This window comes from Brachycentrus maculatus, unplaced genomic scaffold (genome assembly GCF_059751285.1).
Source record: "Brachycentrus maculatus isolate JH-2025_06_01 unplaced genomic scaffold, ASM5975128v1 h1tg000405l, whole genome shotgun sequence".
NCBI lineage: Eukaryota > Metazoa > Arthropoda > Insecta > Trichoptera > Brachycentridae > Brachycentrus > Brachycentrus maculatus.
Genome location: NW_028281154.1, coordinates 285419 through 305345, shown reverse-complemented (window position 1 = coordinate 305345; position 19927 = coordinate 285419). Strand labels below are relative to the sequence as shown.

Genomic DNA, 19927 nt, shown 5'->3' with positions numbered 1-19927 from the left:
CGTTTTTAAAGTTTAAGAATATAATACAATGTATTAAAAATAAATATCAAGCCACTTATTGAACTTTTTACTTTGCAACACATCTTTTTAAGTAAAACCTGAAGGTTTTTTCTCCATTTGAAAAATATCAAGTATATTTAAAAAAATAATTAAACAATCTTTTTCTTCAAAATGCAAAAACAACACTTTCTGCCCTGTAGCGGGTAAATATTAAGTTAAAAATATGCCTCTTTTGCTGGGATATAGAACATTTTCTGGGCATTCCGAAAACATGCACAACTGAAAATTGACGATTTTTGATTTATGACGTTCTTGAAAGGAGTGAGCGATATGTTACTCTTACGTATGTAATATTTTAAAATAAAAAATATGTGAATATTTTATGTTCTAATTTAAAATATTTACATTTGGCGATAAATGATACATTTTAAATTTTTGAACCGTAACTTTGTTTACACGTGCTACCCCTCGGTAAACAGGAGCGATCCAGATGATGAATCCAAACATAACCCATATCCGCACCCCCAGCTGTAAAGCTAGGGGGTGTGTTCCCTACCACCGCTGCCACTGCACGTACGCCGCGACCCCTGTAGAGAAAAAAATAACTATTTCCGAGAGGGGTGCAGCACATCCCTGTTCCTCGTTCCTCTAGGTTCCTACTAGGGTCGACCATCTGGCTCGAATCAGTTCGCGGCTGGAGTCGCGCGGTTATTTCCATCTCCCGTTTAGCGATCGGTTAGTTGCTCGCGAGCCGGGATACGGGCTTACTGGATCTCGGGACGACGCTCTGTGTATCGGTTAATTCCGCTTCGTAATACGCGCTTGTGTCGGGTATCGGCGCGCATCGGGAGTTTCGCGCACTGCGCCGATGTAAACACGGGCGCGGAAGCATGCGCGAGCTCGGGCGGGGCGGGGCGCTCGTGGCGGCCGCAGTCGCGCATCTGGAGAGCCAGACGCAGCGTCCCGCAGCCAGGCCCCCGGGAGACATGAAGCCGGCGGACGGCGCGTCCAGCTCGGACAGCGAAGGGGGCAAGACCGACAAGCCGGACTCGTCGGAGTCCGCGCGCAGCCCGTCCAGCGGGCGGGACTCGGAGACCAGCTCGGGCCGCAGCAGCCCCACGCTGGGGCGCTCCGAGCCCGCCGCGCCCGCTGCGCCCCCGCAGCCGCAAGGTGCTCGCCCCGACACTACCACTATACATCACCTGCTTCTCCAGCATATTCTCATTGTGGCCGGCGTTTCGTTGTTTACGTTTTACTTTACTTAAGTTCATGTCGTAGCTTTAAATAGAGTGTTGTTTTGTAGAGCATTTCATTCCGAATAAAATGTTTTTTAGTCATTATGATAAGTTTTGTGTGTTGAAATATACTTTTAATTAAATGTGAATTTTTTCTTTTTTATTTATTCTTTAAAATTTAAAAAAAAATCTAATCGATGACTCCTAAATTGATGACGACATCTATATACGATACTTAAATACGCAACAAAGCGAGACGCTACTTTGTTTGTATGGTATAAGTAGGTGTACCATATACTAAACTGCGAGTTTATATCTACTATCGATTTTATATCTAGAGTAAATATTTGATTTTTTAATATTCAAAAAGTAAAAAAAATCATAGTGGGTCTAAAGTAGGAACATTTTGGTAAACAATAGGTAAATGTTTGCGGTCCCACGTACGCAGTGTTTTGGCCGCGTGTTTACCAGCGTACGCGAGATTCGCTGGAAACAGGCCAAGTTCTGCAACTCAGCTACCGAAATAGAACTTCTGTCTATTCTCAACCGTTTGACATCTCTTCGCGTTAGTTAAACTCGATCGGCGGGCTCGGTGCACTCACTGACCTCGCACCTCGACCCGATCCTTGCTGCTAGAGTGGTTCCTCGTCTCCTGGCTCGGTCCTGCCGATGGCGGACGAAGACGCCGGCTTCCCGGCCGACGGGTGGGGGAGCGGAGAGGGAGAGGACGAGGGCGAGGACAGCGAGGGCGAGGGAGACGGGGATAGCGCGGTGACGGTGAGCGGGCTGCACCCGGCCGTCGGATCCTATATGTACTCGGTCATGGGTCAGTATGACGAGCGGCAGGCGGTAGTCGCTCCTTTCGGCTCCTTCCCCGTCTCCCTTTCTCTCCTTAATTTTAAATGGCTTTTTCTCGGAACTGTTCTCTAGGAAGCGATTCTGACAGTCCGGACGATTCCTCCGCGATAAAGCGCGGCACTCGATCGGACAGTAATTATTCCGCGCGCCGCCGCGACTCTTCCAGTTCAGACTCTTCCTCGTCGTCCGGAAGGTCTTTCAAACGGGAGGAAGATGCGGAAGGTCGAGTTTTTTTCCAAATACCGTTTGAGTGTGTTTTTCATACATTTCGTATTTTTTTCTCGATTACCAACATTCGCTGTATTACGCAGACACGACACGCTGTGATGACTTCCGATGGATTAAATCGGAGCCCTCCGCGACCTCCGGCTACGAAAAGGCCAGTCGCAATCTCGCGCGCGCGTCGCCCGCCCCGGATACGGACGAAGATGATCGCGCGAAATTGCCGCAACCCAAAAGATCGGAACTCGCGTCGAAATTCAGCAGCGACAAGCCTCCCGTCCCTAGCGGTCACGACAGGAGCGGAACCGGCAGCCTGGACCGGAGGAGGTACCACAACACCAACAGGGTGGACAGGGACCACAAATCCAGGTCGAGCCATAATCTCAAGGGCCACCAGCACTCTCCCAGCAGGCAGTACGCTAACGGGAATGTCCACACGAGTCCGAACGAGAGTCCGGGATCCGCGAGTTACCGCGTGGACTATGCCGGAAACCACTTACGCGACAACCATCACCCGGACTACCCCCACCAGTACAGCTCTTACACGCCTCCGAGGCAGTTGGGCGATTACCAGAGGAAAGCCATCTCGTACGAACACTTCAACAGGCGCCACGAGCACAACGACCCTCAGCGATACGGTAGCAACTCCATGCTCATGGAGGGCAAGGATCCTCACAAGCATACGGACTATCACGCCTATCACCACGACCTGAGAAGCTTGCCCTATCAGTACGGCAGTCGCCCGGAGCTTCACGGATCCCACGGGGAGCTCTCGTGCTGCGGAGCCCCCTACCCCCCCTCCTGCTACTACCACCCTCCTCCGCCGTGGTGCGGCTGCCAGGAACAAGGCCGCTACCGGACTCCCTATGGCTGCAAGGTATTAGGAAGGCTGGAGTGAAGTTTTATCGATTAACAGCATTGCATGTTTGCGACAATAACTAATAAGATCATCCGTGTTACTAAAAATTATATTTTTTTCCAAAATCTACTGCATCTGGAAACTGTAGAACACTCCTGCGTCGAAATTTGCAGCTATAGTTTCATAATCTGTTGTTTTTCATTGAACCAAGACTATTTAACGAAGAACTCAATCTTATACATTGTTTATTTACCCTGCTTTATATTGCCCATTTCTTTTTTACTTATTTTTTTTATGGTAAAAATAATATGTTTTCTTCCATCTCTATGTTGTAATTTTATTTTTTGTGTGTATATGTAATATGGAAAGTCAAAAGGAGATGTATAATAAACATGTTTCGAGAACTCAGATTCTCTAATATACATATTAATAGACTGAATATTAAATGTGCCACATGTGTGAACATACACTTTTGAAATAAATGGCAGAGAAAAATTTAGATATTTAATGTTTTTGTGGAACCGCTGTCAAATACTGAGCTTGCGGTTAGTGAACACCCTTTTGCCTTTTCACCAAGAATACCAGCGATTATGAATCATCGATTTTCTATATTAAGGTTTTTCTTTCTTTCTTTCAGAATTCGGATGCTGTGGATGACAAACTTAGAAGATTAGAAAGTGATAAAGAATCTCTTCAGCTGCAAGTGTCGGTGCTATCGGAACAGATAGCCGCTCAATCTGAAAAAATCCATGATCTGGAACGGTTACTAAATGAGAAGCGAACGCTTCTCACAAATGCCGAAGAATTGCTTCAAAGGGTAAGTTAAAGTTTATTACATATTTATTTATACATGCTAGAATCTCTTTTATCGAATATCTCACATCTTACGTCTAGTACACATATATAAATGTCTTTACGGATGTACAAGGCAGACGCCTGGTATTTTCAAAATTCCAACCTAGCAACGTTATTTCTAGAATTTGCGAACCATGGATATAGTGAGAATTATCAACCTAGCAATATTACAGAAAGGTCTCTCAACCTTGAGCCACCATGATCAATTGTAAACAAAAGTAATGAAACCAGACAATGCACGACATATGACAAAATCAGACTAATTTCCGCCAATTTGATGTGCGACCGAAAACCAACACTGGTGGAAAACGCTGTAGACAATACAAAAAAGATTTAAACAAAATTTATCATCCACCATATACATAAATGAAGACTTTGGTCGTCTGTAGCTCACATTAGACATCTCAGTTCATAACTCTTTAGCAGTGACTTGGGGCACACATCTGTGATACCGTTAAAATGTGTCCACTGTGAAACTATTACAAATAGTTGTTTAATTTGACAGTATCCAGGATACAATTGATCGTTCGGAAGGCCTTATTTTTTCTTCCTAGAACTCTATCCTCATCTAGATAGTGCTTATGGTATGAGTACTAAGTCGGATTGACCCAGTGTCATAAAGACCTTTCATTAAACAAAGGCAAGATGTTTAGTCCTGTGATCCAGATACTTAGACCTAGGAGTGGAATAAGTTTTATGGAGCTCAGAGAGCTGAAGGACATTACTGCCATAGAATATTGCCAGATTGCAATGTTAACTTAAAACATGTCTTATTTTTTAACATATTTCTTAACAATAACAATTGTTCTCAAATATACCATTGAGTATTAGATAAACCACTGAATATGTGAATTTGTTAAAGAATTGTTATCATTCATCTTTCCTCAGAAAAAAAATCCATTTGCAGTAATCCTCTTTTGTGCATTAAAATATTTAACAATAATTTATTCTTCTTCTTCATTGTCTGGCTTAGTGCCGAGCATCGTGGTATTCTGAGATGTCTGGTATGAGGTGGACCAAGCTGAAGGCAGCTTTTGAAGAGGACTCTGTTAAGTCCATTATTTAGTTGATCCATCTTATGAAAGGCAATTAATTCTCTTGCTCGCATACCCTTAATCATCCATGTCACTACTAGCTTCTTGAGACCTCATTCTTCACCCCTCCATTATTGAATTTTTTTACTATCCTTTATTATTGTAATTTCTCTATCCAGGAAATGTTAACCCGCTCATCTCTGGAGACGCAGAAGTTGGAGTTGATGTCCACCATATCGGACTCCAGGCTCCGGCAGGCCGCTCTGGAGAGGGAGAATGTGGAGCTCCGGGGGGGCATGAGCAACGGAGGGCGGGGAGTCTTAGTGGGAGGGGCGGTGCCCAGCAACAGGACCAGCCCCTCGCCCTGCCCGTCCCCCGGCCCTAACCACCGGGAGGGTTCCACTCCCAGGGTAAAGATACATTTCTCGCTTTAAAAAAATAAGACTTTCAAATTAAAAATTTTACTTATTTTATTTGGTAATATTTTTACAATCAGTTTGACGAATCGCCCACTCCTTTCAAGAACGTCATAAATTAAAAAACTAGATTTTTCAGGAGAACATTTTTAAAGTTTAAAAATATATTAAAAATAAATATCAAGCCACTTATTGAACTTTTTACTGTGCAACAGATCTTTTTAGGTAAAACCTGAAGATTTTTTCTCCATTTGAAAAATATTTATTAAATTAAAAAAATTATTAAACAATACCTTTTCTTCAAGATGCAAAAACAACACTTTCTGCCCAGTAGCGGTTAAATATTAAGTTAAAAATATTCCGCTTTTGCTGGGATAAAGTACATTTTCTGGGCATTCCGAAAACATGCACAACTGAAAATTGTCGATTTTTGATTTATGACGTTCTTGAAAGGAGTGAGCAAAATATGTTTTTTGTTATTTTTAGGGATTGAATTGCATTACAATAAAAATCCGTAATGGTATCTACCTCTCGAAAAGGTCACATGCCTATTTATTCATGATTATTAAAAATTAAACACTTGTATTAGACCACTCATCGAGTTTTATTTTATTTCACACAACTAGTTTCGAAAACTACAGATGTTTTCATCGACAGGTGATAACAAAAAACTGATCATTAATGAAATAAAAATTGATATCACTTAATCAAATGAAATAAAACTCAATTTATGGTCAAATACAAGTGTTTAATTTTTAATAAGGCACAGTTCTGGTACATATTGGAATGGAAGATAGCACCTTAAAAAGTTTTGAACCATGGATTACAGATTAAATTAACCTTACTATCACTATTTTAGTGGACTGTATTGTGTAGATTATAATTGGATATAAACAAATGACACTTTGTCCTATCGCTTAGTATCGCACACATCATCGTGCAATGTGTCGCGGTCAACTCCTTATCAAGGACTACCCTTTGTTTGCCTGTCTTTGTGCCGAAGTAGTCATAGTCGGACATAGTGGAACAAGTGTTGCCAATCTTAGAGAAACAATAATTATTGCAAAGTAGCTATACTTTATTATGAAATGTAATTTTAAAACTGGCAACACGAAAATCTAAACAGCATTGCTGCAGAAGATCTTATGCACAATGATTGGACTATGTGACTTTTTAATTGTAACTGCAGACAGTTGGTAGAATTCCATATTGAATTGTTGGGTAATATATCCAAAATTAAACAAGGTTTATTGGATTGAATTCTACATTTATTTATGTATATGTTAATATGTGACGCGTTTCGTCTTCATAAGACGTTATCAAACACATTGTGTTTGATAATGTTTGTAATAATGTTTGTAATAATATAAAATAAACCTTGTTTAATTTTGGATTTATTACCCAACAATTGTGTGACTTTGTTGAAGTCACATCCTTGGAGGGCTACTATTAGACTCCGAGAAGGCACAGAGGGAGGTCACAATAGACCTTATATGGTTACAGTTACATAAAGGATACAAGATACCTTGACCTCTTATATATATATTTTTTTTTAATTCTTTTTTTCCAGACCCCTCCCGCGACGTACCGTCGTCTGGTGAATCCCGACCAATCCCCGCACTCGTACAGTTCGCTGCCGCGCGGCGCGTCGCTGTGCACGCCACCGCAGCGCACGCCCGCCCCCCTGCAGCACTCCACCCCGCTGGACACGGCCGTGGTGGTCCGCTTCGGTAAACCAAACCAACAGCACTGTATGGTGGTGGCTCGGGGCAGGGGACATTCTGTGCCCAACTTAGGTTTTTTGCCGTTACCTTTTGATGTGTTTTGCTGTGATGTGTCACTGTAGTTTGGCCCCCATTGTCGTCACTCCTTTGGCATGCTTTGTGTGCGAGCGTGGTGGTTTCAATTCTCACACTCTCACCCAGACTGCCATCCGATCTCGGAATGCATGCAATCTATAGCCGCCTAGTAACCGCATTTCTGCAGTCTTGAAACCCGATGTCAACTTTGTCTGATGAGATCGCATTGCATTCTATACACTTTATTCTTCTCCCTCTAACCCTTATCTGTACCCAATGGTGCGTAAAGCGGTGCGTCACATCTGTAGTGTTTTTATTACATGAAGACAAGGATATCAGATCTGCAGTTTATAGTCCTTGAGTGAAAAATCTCTAGGACCTCCATTATGGTAGCCAAATGTGTTACATGTCATATTATTTCTATTTCTATTAAAATATTAAAATATTATTGTAACTAATTTTATCTCACCTTATCCGCACCGAATGATGCATATGGTGTTGGGCTTCAGGTAACAGTTCTGGGAATAATTTTAAATAAATATTACAGTAAAAAATCACTCACATTTATTTTTACACCCCTGGGAATCTTACCCAGGACCTCCAGCATGGTAGCCAATGTGCTAACCATTACACTATATCTGATTGGTTGTAGTTAATTCTGTGTGTGATTGTGAAAACATAGGTACAGTAAAATTTTCTGCCAATATTCCCCCATAATACATAATTTTCATTTCACATTAAATTATTTATAACCAACTTAATATTGCTTAAATTGTATATGTATTGCTAGTTAGTGTGTGAATACCACACCACCATAAGTAAAAGTAACATTTATTGAATTTAGAGGATTTACTGTTTATACTGTACTTACAAAATGTAATAAAAATATGCTGTTCCCTATTTATCTTATATCGCTCACTCCTTTTAACAACGTCATAAATCAAAAATCGTCAATTTTCAGTTATGCATGTTTTCGGAATGCCCAGAAAAAGTACTGTATCCCAGCAACAGCAGCATATTTTTAACTTAATGTTTACCCGGTACAGGGCAGAAAGTGTTGTTTTTGCATTTTGAAGAAAAGGTATTGTTTAATTATTTTTTAAATTGACTAAATATTTTTCTAAAAACATCTGTTGCACAGTAAAAATTTCAATAAGTGGCTTGATATTTATTTTTAATACATTCTATTATATTTTTAAACTTTAAAAATAATCTCCCGAAAAATCAAGTTTTTTGATATATGACGTTGTTGAAAGGAGTGAGCGATTTATGGTAATTGTTTGACTTGTGTCGTTATTGCATTTGCACTGCAATGTATATATTGCTTGGTATTTTTTAGAATATATATGTACTGAAAATATCAATAAGAAACATTCATATTTTCGGAAGTTGTTTTCTCTCTATTTGTTGAAAATAAAAATATTTGAAAAAATTTGAATGTGTTTTGTTTTTATGTGGATGACATGTATTTAATGTTTAAAATGAGAACTCAGATAAATTTCAACTTTAGAAATGAAATGAAATAAAATTTTATATATGTACTAAAACAATTTCATAAAATTACATTCTAAAATGTATTTAATTGTTTTAGTAATCCCATTTTTTTTACTGTTTATTTCAATACTGATACACAGACACTTATGAATTACCTATTCCTTGATGCTTATTATATAATGCGATTATTTTATATTTTATAATAATCAATTTCCCACAGTATATAAATTTCATCTAGTTAAATATATATTTTTTTAAACATAGACAAGATAGTTATATTGATTATAATTTTTTTGCTTTGTTTTACTATTGAATTAAATTATAAAACATTCTGTTTAAATGCCCATTTTAAATTATAAATTAGTTTTTCCATTTCTCTTTTTTTAATGCCACTATTTAAATTACAAATAGTTTCTTTATCCCTTTGATTTATATAGATTTCAATCGAAAATATATTTTTAATTTTCCATTAATTTGTTGCTTTAACACGGGCAAATTTCTTGAAAATGTAACTATCTTGTAAAAATCTATGATAAAGATATGAATACTATAAATGGACAGTATGGTGCAAAGTACAAATCGTCTTTTTTTTTACATTTCAATGACCATTAAGATAGTGACTACAGTCCGTTTACCTGCAATGAAATTTCGAGAAACTCTGTGTGATAATATGTATTTATCTTTGAAAGTCATAGTAATCTTAAAAGTTGAATATTTATCTGAGTTTATCTTGCATGATAAGAGTGTGATTCGAATAACAGTATACAGTATAGATTTGCAGCACAATCTTTACATTTAAAAATTAAATTATTCAGTACAAAAATAAAATAAATTATACTCATTCAAAGTATTTTTTATGTGATAAAAAATAACAAAAATATTACAGTTTCAAAATTGTATTTTTATCTGTAAAGTTGTGTTGGTCGGCTTATAACCAGGATCATTGCGTTTTAGTGATGTGAGTTGTTTGGTGTTTCAGCGGAAAAAGATACAGTGATCGGCACGGGGAGTCCCATACTTGGCAAAATAGGGGGCGGAACTAAGGGATGGGGGGGGTTGTGGCGGGGGGGCAGTGGGGGGACCCTGGAGGATGTGGAGGTGAGCCCGAGAGGCGGAGAGCCTTTTCAGAGGGGAGGGGTGAGAGCGACTGCGGCCCCCAGATTGCAGACTACGCATATTGATAGATGGTAATAAAATCATATATATATTTTGTTTTTTTTTGTTTGGGAAAGCAGACTGAATGTAGTCAAATATGAAGCAATACAAAGTATGATAGATATTCAAACTCCTTCTTCTTCATCTTCTTCCTCAAAGTTGAGCATTGTGGTCTCCTGATGCTAGGCACTGGATACATCATGCATGATACACTTTGTTCCTCTTGGCTCTGGTTCCAGATAAAGAAACCCTGTTATAAGGATCCCGTTATTCCTTAATTGAGTTCACCCATCTTATGTAACTCCTCTTGTTGGCTTTTCCTTGTGTTTGGTCTCCTGATGTCAGACACCGATGCATTATATATGATACTCCTCTGTTCTTTCCGGTTATAGCTCCATATAAAGGAAGCATTTAATAAGGAACCTATTTATTCCTTTATTTAGTCCGTCCATCTTGTAAGACCTCTGGTTGGCTTTTCCTTCCCGTTACTACCAGACTCTTTGTTCTTTCTTGCAATATGTCCGATGTAAGAATGAATATTTTCTCCATATGTCCTAGAGAGTCTCTCAATTGCTGGAGAATACATATCTTCCGCCTCCAGTACTACATTTCAAATACATCCAGCGTATGCAGCGAAGAATACTAGAGATTTGGCTAGATGCGTTTTTATTTCACTCAGTATGGGTCCTAAGTTCACAAATTAAACTGTAAATAAGGTAACTGACTGTTTAAGGGTGAACAGGAATAGCTACCTACACAGTGTATAAAGCTTTCAATTAAGCCATCCAATGCCAGGTCGGATGTCCTGTGAATGCCCAGTCTTCAATATTTCTTTTGTATAATAAGATATGTCAACTCGATTAAGACATCTAAAATGGATATTATGCTAACACATTGTTGTCGGGCAGCTTTTTCATCAACCCCGACCCTAATTATACTCAGACAGTCTGCCATCCGACCCTCAGTATACTTATCATAAGTAACCGCAAATTCAATTCCGATCTATACAATATTTTTGGAGTCTTTTGCGTTCCACCAAAAGATGCAAATACAACGCTTTTTAGCGTCTCCCGCTCACTACTAACAGAATGTAAAAGACATTTTTATGTGTTTCCCGTTTACAACGTGTTAAAATATTTCTCAAATTTGCTGCTCTACCTCCATTTAATAATTTTTGTGAAGAAATCCCAGCTAAATTTTACTTAATAATATCTTTTGTTTATTTTATCTTATCTATAAGTTGAGATTTACATTAATCTTAATTGTTTGGAGTTGAATCAAAATTTTTTTTAGGAGTACAACACCAGTTAAGGAATGGGATGCGGACATCACATGTGAATGGTTGGAGTCCATGGGGTTGGACTGTTACAACGCAGATGCCAAGAAGTGGCTGACCAACCTAGCTGGGAATAAAGGAATCATAGCCACCGCAACGCCACAACAAATAGAGAAGGAATTGAACTTGAAAAACTCTCTTCATAAAAAGAAGATTGTGTTAGCATTACTGGACTTGCAGGTACATTTTTATCTTTTTAAATAACAATTTATTTAAACTGTTTTATTATGTTTTTTCTCTAAAAAAAATTATACCAGGCCATCGTACTCATGTGAATCTAATATCAGGAATTAAATCATTATTATCTCATCATTAGTAAATGATGGCCACAAAAATCTTGCACCTTAAATGTAACACTGTAAAAGAACAAGTAACTGGAACGCAGAAACGATCGCCTTGCCTGTGTTAAACCCAAATTATTCAGGATAATAGAAGTTCTACTGTATTTACAAAATGCAGTATCAGATTTATTTATTTTTTAAAACATATTACAAATATAAATCATATTACATAATAATATTCCCAATGAGTTATTTCTGTTTCTCATTTTGGCACATGGGATTAAGGTTAACAAGACTGAAAGTCAAACGATCGCCTTGCCTGTGTTAATCTCAAATTATTCTGGATAATAGAATTTCTACTGTATCAGATTTATTTATTTTTTCAAACATATTACAAAAAAGTCATATAAATAATATTCCCGGTGAGTAATTTCCATTTCTCATTTCGGGACATGGGATTAAGGTTAACAAGACTAAAACACAAATAAGAAAATAAAAAAAAAGATAACAAAATTAAATAAAACTAACATAGGGCAAATTATAAAATTTAATCTTTCATTACCAAAAAATTCAACTGTCAAGTGCCAATATGTATTGCGTGTCACGACCCCCGTACATCTGACCAGACTAGAGTTACATTGCAGCCAGTAGAGTATAGTGCTATTTATTGTTTGTTTATACGACCCCTGTACACCTGACCTGACTTGCTGTTATCTCCTCTCGTACGGGCTGGATGCAGAATGTTGGTAAAGTATCATTGTGTTCCCAGAACCCTCCTGGAGTGGACCCGCTGCTGCGCGCGGCGGGGCGCCTGGAGTGCGGCTGGGTGCTCCGCTGGCTGGAGGACCTGGGCCTGCCGCAGTATCGCGAGGCGTGGGCTGCGTGTGCCGCCGACGGCCGCGTGCTGCACCTGCTCTGCCACGAGGACCTGCAGCCGCTGCGGCTCACTAGCCAGCTGCACGCCCTCAGCCTCAAGAGAGGTAACACACTGTCACACCTACCTTGTGTGTGTATGAATGTGTATTTATATTGAAAAAATATGTTTATAAGTGCAAAAAAATTCAAGAAAAATTTGTTTTCAATTGGTCATGGTGTTTGTGATGTATTTTTCACATTAACCTTCACTATCCTTACTTTCCTACCTGCAGTCAAGCCTTTAAAAAGTAGAGGCTTTGCGGGTTATTACATTTATATAAAATAAATAAAAAAGGCTAGTGGCTTCAACCCGCATCCACCCACTGCCGGGTGAAGGTCTCCTTCACTGCCTGCCACTCCTTGCGGTTTCGGGCCTTCCTCGACCACTCCTTTCTGGCATTTTGGCGATGTCTTCTGTCCATCTCCAAAGGCTAGTGCTAGGTAATAAATAACAATTGCATTTTGTCACATTTTTTCTTGGACCCATTTGAGTACAAATTTACTGGACAAAATGTGTTTACAGATGTTTGTAGACAGATGTCTCCTGTAAAATTACATGATAGTACACCTAGGACTGGTACCGATATATTGAGTATCAAATTCAACTTCAAATATTATTTTAAAAAAGTGCATTCAAATGTCATTTTGTCAGTTTATTTATTTTAAATCCAGCCTTTTCTGATGTACATCATCTAAGTATTGAACCTCTGCTCAGGTATTCAAGTGCTGCGCGAGACCAACTTCAGCCCCGACACGATGATCCGCCGGGCGGGGGTGCCGGACGGGCTGGTGCCGGTGGGGGGTACGGGGCCGGAAGGGGCGGAGGGAGAGGAGCAGCAGGTGGAGTGGGGCCACGTGTCGCGCTGGAGCAGCCACCGGGTCATGGAGTGGTTGCGCGCCGTAGACCTGGCTGAGTACGCACCCAACCTGAGAGGAGCCGGTAATACACCCATTATTATTACTGATATTCCAAGTATTTACAGTAATAAAGTCCTGCTAAACTGAACGTTCGGTTAATCCAAACATGCCCCAGAATTAATGTCTCATGTGTATTTACTTTTCTTCTTCATTGGTTCAAGATTTTTTTTTGGTTTGAACAATAGGTATATTTTTATAATTATTGTTTACAGGAGTGCACGGCGGGTTGATGTACTACGAAGTCCGCTTTACGGGGGAACTGCTGGCGACACTACTGAACATCCCACCAAGCAAGACTTTACTCCGAAGGCATCTCAACACCAGGTTCAACCAGCTCATCGGCAAGGAAGTCATACAGGAAAAGAGAGATGCGGAAACAACATTAGGATATCAGCCCCTCACTCTCACTGGAAAAATTAAGGTAACCATTATCATTTATTTACTGTAACTGCAGACAGTTGGTAGAATTCCATATTGAATTGTTGGGTAATATATCCAAAATAAAACAAGGTTTGTTGGATTGAATTCTACATTTCTTTATGTATATGTTAATACGTGACGCGATTCGTCTTAGGAAATTATCAAACACTCCATTCATTTATGGGTACATTATTTAAAAGACTAACTACATCTAGTAAAATTAATTTACAAATTGTTGGTAATGTGAGGTGTTTTATTTTTTCTATGAGATCAAGAGAATTCTTGTTTTATATATTTTTTTTTTTAAGTTTTATTTTTTCTTTGAGATCAAGCGCGTCACGTATTAACAAATACATAAATAAATGTAGAATTCAATCCAACAAACCTTGTTTTCTTTTGGATATATTACCCAACAATTATCATTTATATTACCTCATCTATAAACATACGCATTAGCTTACCGAGAGCAGCATTAAGATGGTCACTCAACTAAAGCAATGAACTAACGCCATGAGCATAATTAAAATAATGTAAATGAATATCTCAATGGCCTTCTAGTAAAGTATTCATTAAGAAAAAAATTGTAAAAAAAAAAATTGTTACTGAATAAGCGAGCGTCCTAGCTATTGCTACATTTTCCTTTGCCTGCCTATTATTCCTCCTCCATTTTCCTTCCCATATAGCAGTTATGTCTTGAGCTTCTTTGCTTGTGTCATCTCTTCTCCGTCTTATTCCTCATTGCTGAGGGTTGTGACCCTTGCAGAAGCAACGACTCTTCTCCAGTTATCCCTTGACTGCGCTGCACGAAGCGCTCCAACTACTGAGGTGCCTGCTGCTGCCTTAATTTGATCGGTCCATCGTGTGGGGGATCTTCCTCTCCCTCTTTCCCTCCAGGCTACCGATTACAACTAGTCGTTCCAGGCTATCCTCGTTGCCACGCGCAACGTGTCCAAAGTGTCATCTATATTCTGTCAAAAATATTCTACTCCTACATATCCACGATTTCAGTTTACAACTTCATATGCTGGTATGAGTGACCCCGAGTACCCCAGCCATTGCTTCTATTCTTCTATAGTACCTATTGTTCCTCCATTTTCTTTCCCATATAGCAACAATGTCCTTTACCCTGACTTTTTTCACTTACATCATCTGAATCATATCAAACACATTCCACTTCTTTATCAATGAATCTGGAGCGTAGGACTTATCACCCTGACTCCATATAATCACATTTGAGTTAACACTATGTCAATTTGATGCGGTGCCCTATGCACCACTTGGGTATGGATAGGGGCCGGATGAAAAAGAAGATCCAAACATTTCGCATCGAGATATGTTCCTTTTTAATTTAGATTCATTCGCTTTAAAATAAAATACTGCCAACATAAGACTTTTCAATAGCTCTGTGATTAACATTTGCCTTCTCTGTTATTATGTGTATGAATGATTTCAAAACTTATGTGATTAAAATAATGATAAAATAAAAGACTATTCCTTTCCGTTCTTTGTTGTCTCTTTATTTCAGATTTGTGCTTTTTATGTTATAGATTGTTAAGAAAGGCCAATTTACACTTAAAAGGAAAAAGAACAAAGGGGAGACAGAGTATGGCGATCTTGTCTGTCCCATTGTGGATCAATCTTCAGGTGAAATATTAAGTGTAAGTCTCTAACACAACTAACATTTACTTACATTTCTTGTCTATTCAGTTTGTATAAATGTACATATCACTCACTCCTTTCATCAACGTCAAATATCAAAAAACATGATTTTTCAGGAGATCGTTTTTGAAGTTTAAGAATATAATACAATGTATTAAAAATAAAAATCAACCCACTTATTGAACTTTTTACTGTGTAACAGATCTTTTGAGGTAAAACCTGTATGTTTTTTCTCTATTTGAAAAATATTTAGTATATTTAAAAAAATAATTAAACAATACCTTTTTTACAAAATGCAAAAACAACAATTTCTGCCCTGTAGCGGGTAAATATTAAGTTGAAAATATGCCGCTTTTGCTGGGAAATAGTACATTTTCTGGGCATCCCGAAAACATGCACAACTGAAACTCATTTTTGATACATGACGTTGTTGAAAGGAGTGAGCGATATCTAAATGTATATCAATTAAGGGCACTATATGCAAAATTGATTATCCCTATAATACTCACTGCATTTTTTACCACAAAAAGAACTGTTAAAAGCAAATGCTTTACAATGCGTGTATAATAATGCTGTCAAAAATCTTATCCGGTTTTTTTTTAAGATAAGAATTAATTATTCAAATAAGTTAATATAATTGTGTTCTTCTTTTCTCTAACATGTTTTAACTAACTTAAAACTAATGTTACAGCACTTTAAAAAAAATGGTTTTTGGATACTTTGAGTTGCTTAAATTTGGGTTACGGTTTATGTTTTCTGCATAATCTACGCATACCATCTGTATCATTTAACTCTAGTTGTAAAGTGTAGAATTCACCAGTTTAAATTGCGTAATTTTCCACGTTTTGTATTTTCGATATAGACGATGAAGATGGAAGCCTTCGGAGGAGAGGGGGGTGCCTGTCGGCAAACTGACGAGATGTCCAGCTCTACCGACTCTCCTCACTCCCAGCGGAGCGATCTTAGCAGATCCTGAGGAACACTTCCCGGAGGTCCTCCCCTGAACATCAATACCTACTTCGTTAACCTTCCCCGACTAGTGAGGTGACTTGCTCCCGATACCGGGATATCCAAGTTCAATAAGAGGCCTTCTGTGAATATGTGAAATTGCAACTAATATAATATGATTAATCGCAATGGATGCAAAATAAGATTTCACAAATATAACTAATACTGCTACAAGATCTGCCAAAAAATGGACGCGTTTAGAGTATGCGTTTTAAAATACTATACACGACATAATGATGAATGTGTCAAAATAGGATTAACAAGAAATAATTTTTTTAAATATCGACTGCAGGAGTGACGTCGCATTATGTTTAAGAATATATAATAATAAAACTTTTTATACCATGATACATGTTAAACTTATTGAAATGTCTATAATATTAATTATCATATAATATTTATTAATATACATTTTTCTCAGTGTGCTATTTAGCAATAACTGAAGCAAAAAGAAAAAACAAAATTATCGTAATATTAGCACTGAAAGGGTAAAAGGGCGTAAAACTTTTTAATGCAGTTTTGTATTATATTTGTTGAAGAAACCTCATTATTGGACAAACATATTTGATACAATCCAAAATACTAAGTATTTTATGAATATATCTTTTACATTTTCATAATTTCCTGCATTGCAAACATCCAGTTTTGCAAAATTCAAATGACGTGTGACTACAATTTCAGTAGATAAATTATGGATAGCTGAGTAAGTACTTGACTCAAATAGCACGAATTTGGAAATTTTTAATGTGTCTTCAAAATCTGACAAGGCATGATTTATTAATAAAAAAATCATCCAGACGTAAAATGCTCAACGCTTATGCCCTTTTTGCTTTTTATTAAAATTTAAAAATGATTATGTACACTTTTGGTGTAAACTACATATATACAAATTCAACTTTATGTTATTGGAAATACTTTTCCTTTACATGTTTTGCTACCGCAATATTAGGTAACAAGTTTTAAATTGAAGACAGAAATTGTACATTTTGTCTGAATGAAAAATTAATTAAGTATATCATTAATATTTGATAAGAGATACGCAAATTAAAACAGGATATACACTTATTATAAGCTTATTAAGTAAAATTATAATATCAACATATTTAAATGATATTATCATATAATCATTGTGTTCATAGTATAATGAGATATTCACTATTGAAATAGTGAAAATTTACACACATGATTCAGGGAAATTACCTACATTTTTCAGTTTCCCACAAAGTTATCAGCATTTTATTTAAATATCAGCGTATTTTGAATAAATTATGTTTTAAAAAAATGAGCAAAATAAGTTTAAATTACAAGCATACAAAAATAAATGACAATAAGAAAAAAATACGTAATATTGTAGATTTTATATATATTCGTATTTAACAAAATTTTGCTGCGGCATATAAATATTTTTCACTATAAAATTGTTACAAAAAAAAGGGATATAATTTTGTTAATTTTTTTTAAAATATTATTTGTAACACACTACTAAATATACTTAACATATCTTTATAGAATATCCAGGGTCAATTTTGGACGTTTTTTTTTGGATGAGTATAAAGTCCATTCCGTTACTGCTTGATTCCTATTTATAAATTAAAGACGCTTGTTCTTGTGTGGCTGAAAATAACACAAAATTATATATTCTAATATATCATAAAATATTTTTTAAATAAACATATTTCATTGATTAAAAACTAAACAATATTTTTGTCAAAGGCACAAAATTTATTACTTGAATGACTTAATATGTACTTCCTCAACTTTTAAAAAAAGGATGCGTTGAAAATTCACCGCCACGTCGACCCTTTACCAGCATAATATTGTAAATGCTGATGATTAGGAAAAGATTGTTCTAATAATTCTAATAATAATAATTCTACTCAAAATAAATATACGCACATTTATTAAGGGTACTCCGAAGATCTCTCCGAAATATAGAGACATGGTCTTTACCAAACTTACCTTAACCATGTATATTCTGCCTAAAAAGGGTCAGCACACCTCATTTAAAATAGCCTTATTTTAAGTTTCAAATATAAAAAGGTACAATTTATTTTTTGTGCATGGTGCGATTTTTGCGATATTCTTCTCCACATAATTTTTATCGTGGATTACATTTCTGAATATTTGTCATTTTGAATAACCGCTTGAAAAAATGCTTTGTATATTATCTTTGAAAACATGTTTTTTTTTATATGAAAAATTATGATATAATTTTCTTATTAGAATTATAACAATGATAAAGCTTTTTAATATATGTGGCAACTAAGTCAGCTGTCTCTTTCATAGTCTTATAGTTTATATAAGACTAAATGAAACAGAGAAAAAAATATTTTTATTTGGAGATTTTTATTAGCAAGAATAAAGTTGTCTCAAAAAAAGTTTATATGAATATTTATTTGTCTAAAAATATTAGTTATTTTTTATTATCAAGGAATCGTTTAAGATTTCTGCTAAATTCATACAATTTTATATCTTCGGCACTAGTTATATTAAATAGTTGTCTTGTTGAAACTTCTCAATTTAGCGTAGAACTATACAGAATTATGTCTTCCTACATATTTATCCAATAGTTGAAAATTAAATAAAAATCATAAAAACATAATCAGACCTTAATCAATAGAACTTAATTATAATTATTATGATCACATTTCAAGTTATAAAGTAAAGAATTGTATGTCTACCATTTTTTATAAGAATTTATACATATATTTACCGTAAGTTAAATAAGGTTAATTGATGGTAATAATTTTTCTTTATTAGTTAGTACTAGTGTGAGTAAAATATTCAAAAATCACGTTTTATATTTCTAATATTTGCATCTTCTTTTTTTTTAATGTTAACTTTGTAATCAAAACTCAAAATTATTAATATGAATCAGAAATTATTATAATACTGTTGATATATAGGATACAATGCATCAATAAGAATACTCAGTTTACATATGTGAAGGTCCTCACCAAAACATTTCCATTTTAAATGATTTTAAGTAATCGGGAATTCTAACTTGTAAAATTGTTACGTTTTGGTGTGATTTAATGATTTCATATTGGTTTAACGCAGGATTGGTCACGTTTTGTTGCAACTTTAATTAAGATTTCAAACAGAAAAGATTGGCATTTAAAGATTTTTTTGTGCAATATTGGAAATGTTACTTTTTGGTGGGGACCTCCACATATAGTTTCAAGGAGTCATTTTTATTTACGAAAAATTGCGTCTTTATTGTAAGATATGGGTTTCAAATCAAGGTGTTATTTAGATTACTAAATATGTACCAGGGGTGTTAGTTGAAGTTTGCCGGTTTTTTTCAATAAAGAAAACGCTTAATTCTCAAGGGAATCTCAATTTTTTTTTTATTCAAAGTATTGATAATCGAATTCTATACATTTTGCCCATCTTTGAGGCAAATCATGGATACCATTCCAAAAAAAAATTTTATCTTTCGAGGCAAACCATTCGACGAGCC

At 36.4% G+C, this 19927-nt stretch overlaps 1 protein-coding gene across 8 annotated transcripts; it reads left to right on the top strand.

Annotated features, from left to right (window-relative positions):
- Window positions 1–743: 743 nt before the first annotated feature.
- Window positions 744–16921, top strand: Liprin-beta (liprin-beta 1). 8 transcript variants are annotated; one of them, XM_088270940.1, is made up of 13 exons: window positions 744–1170; window positions 2166–2315; window positions 2405–3192; window positions 3812–3991; window positions 5243–5473; window positions 7050–7209; window positions 9752–9959; window positions 11221–11443; window positions 12314–12524; window positions 13175–13399; window positions 13590–13798; window positions 15345–15455; window positions 16319–16921. In XM_088270940.1, the coding sequence occupies exons 1-13, from the start codon at window positions 891–893 to the stop codon at window positions 16430–16432; spliced, it is 3090 nt and encodes a 1029-aa protein (XP_088127066.1). In that variant the 5' UTR covers window positions 744–890; the 3' UTR covers window positions 16433–16921. The 8 variants fall into 8 exon arrangements, with proteins under 8 accessions (XP_088127066.1, XP_088127067.1, XP_088127065.1 ...); XM_088270941.1 differs by having other exon boundaries at window positions 7050–7275; window positions 15345–15441; XM_088270939.1 differs by having other exon boundaries at window positions 7050–7275.
- Window positions 16922–19927: the final 3006 nt, after the last annotated feature.

What these genes read in the sequence shown, in the direction of transcription:
- Liprin-beta (XM_088270939.1), top strand. Translation starts at nt 891, where the DNA reads ATGCGCGAGCTCGGGCGGGGCGGGGCGCTCGTGGCGGCCGCAGTCGCG. An exon ending in CCGAAGAATTGCTTCAAAGG is followed by an intron (nt 3,992 to 5,242) that starts GTAAGTTAAAGT and finishes TTCTCTATCCAG; the next exon opens with GAAATGTTAACCCGCTCATC. An exon ending in TAGCATTACTGGACTTGCAG is followed by an intron (nt 11,444 to 12,313) that starts GTACATTTTTAT and finishes TTGTGTTCCCAG; the next exon opens with AACCCTCCTGGAGTGGACCC.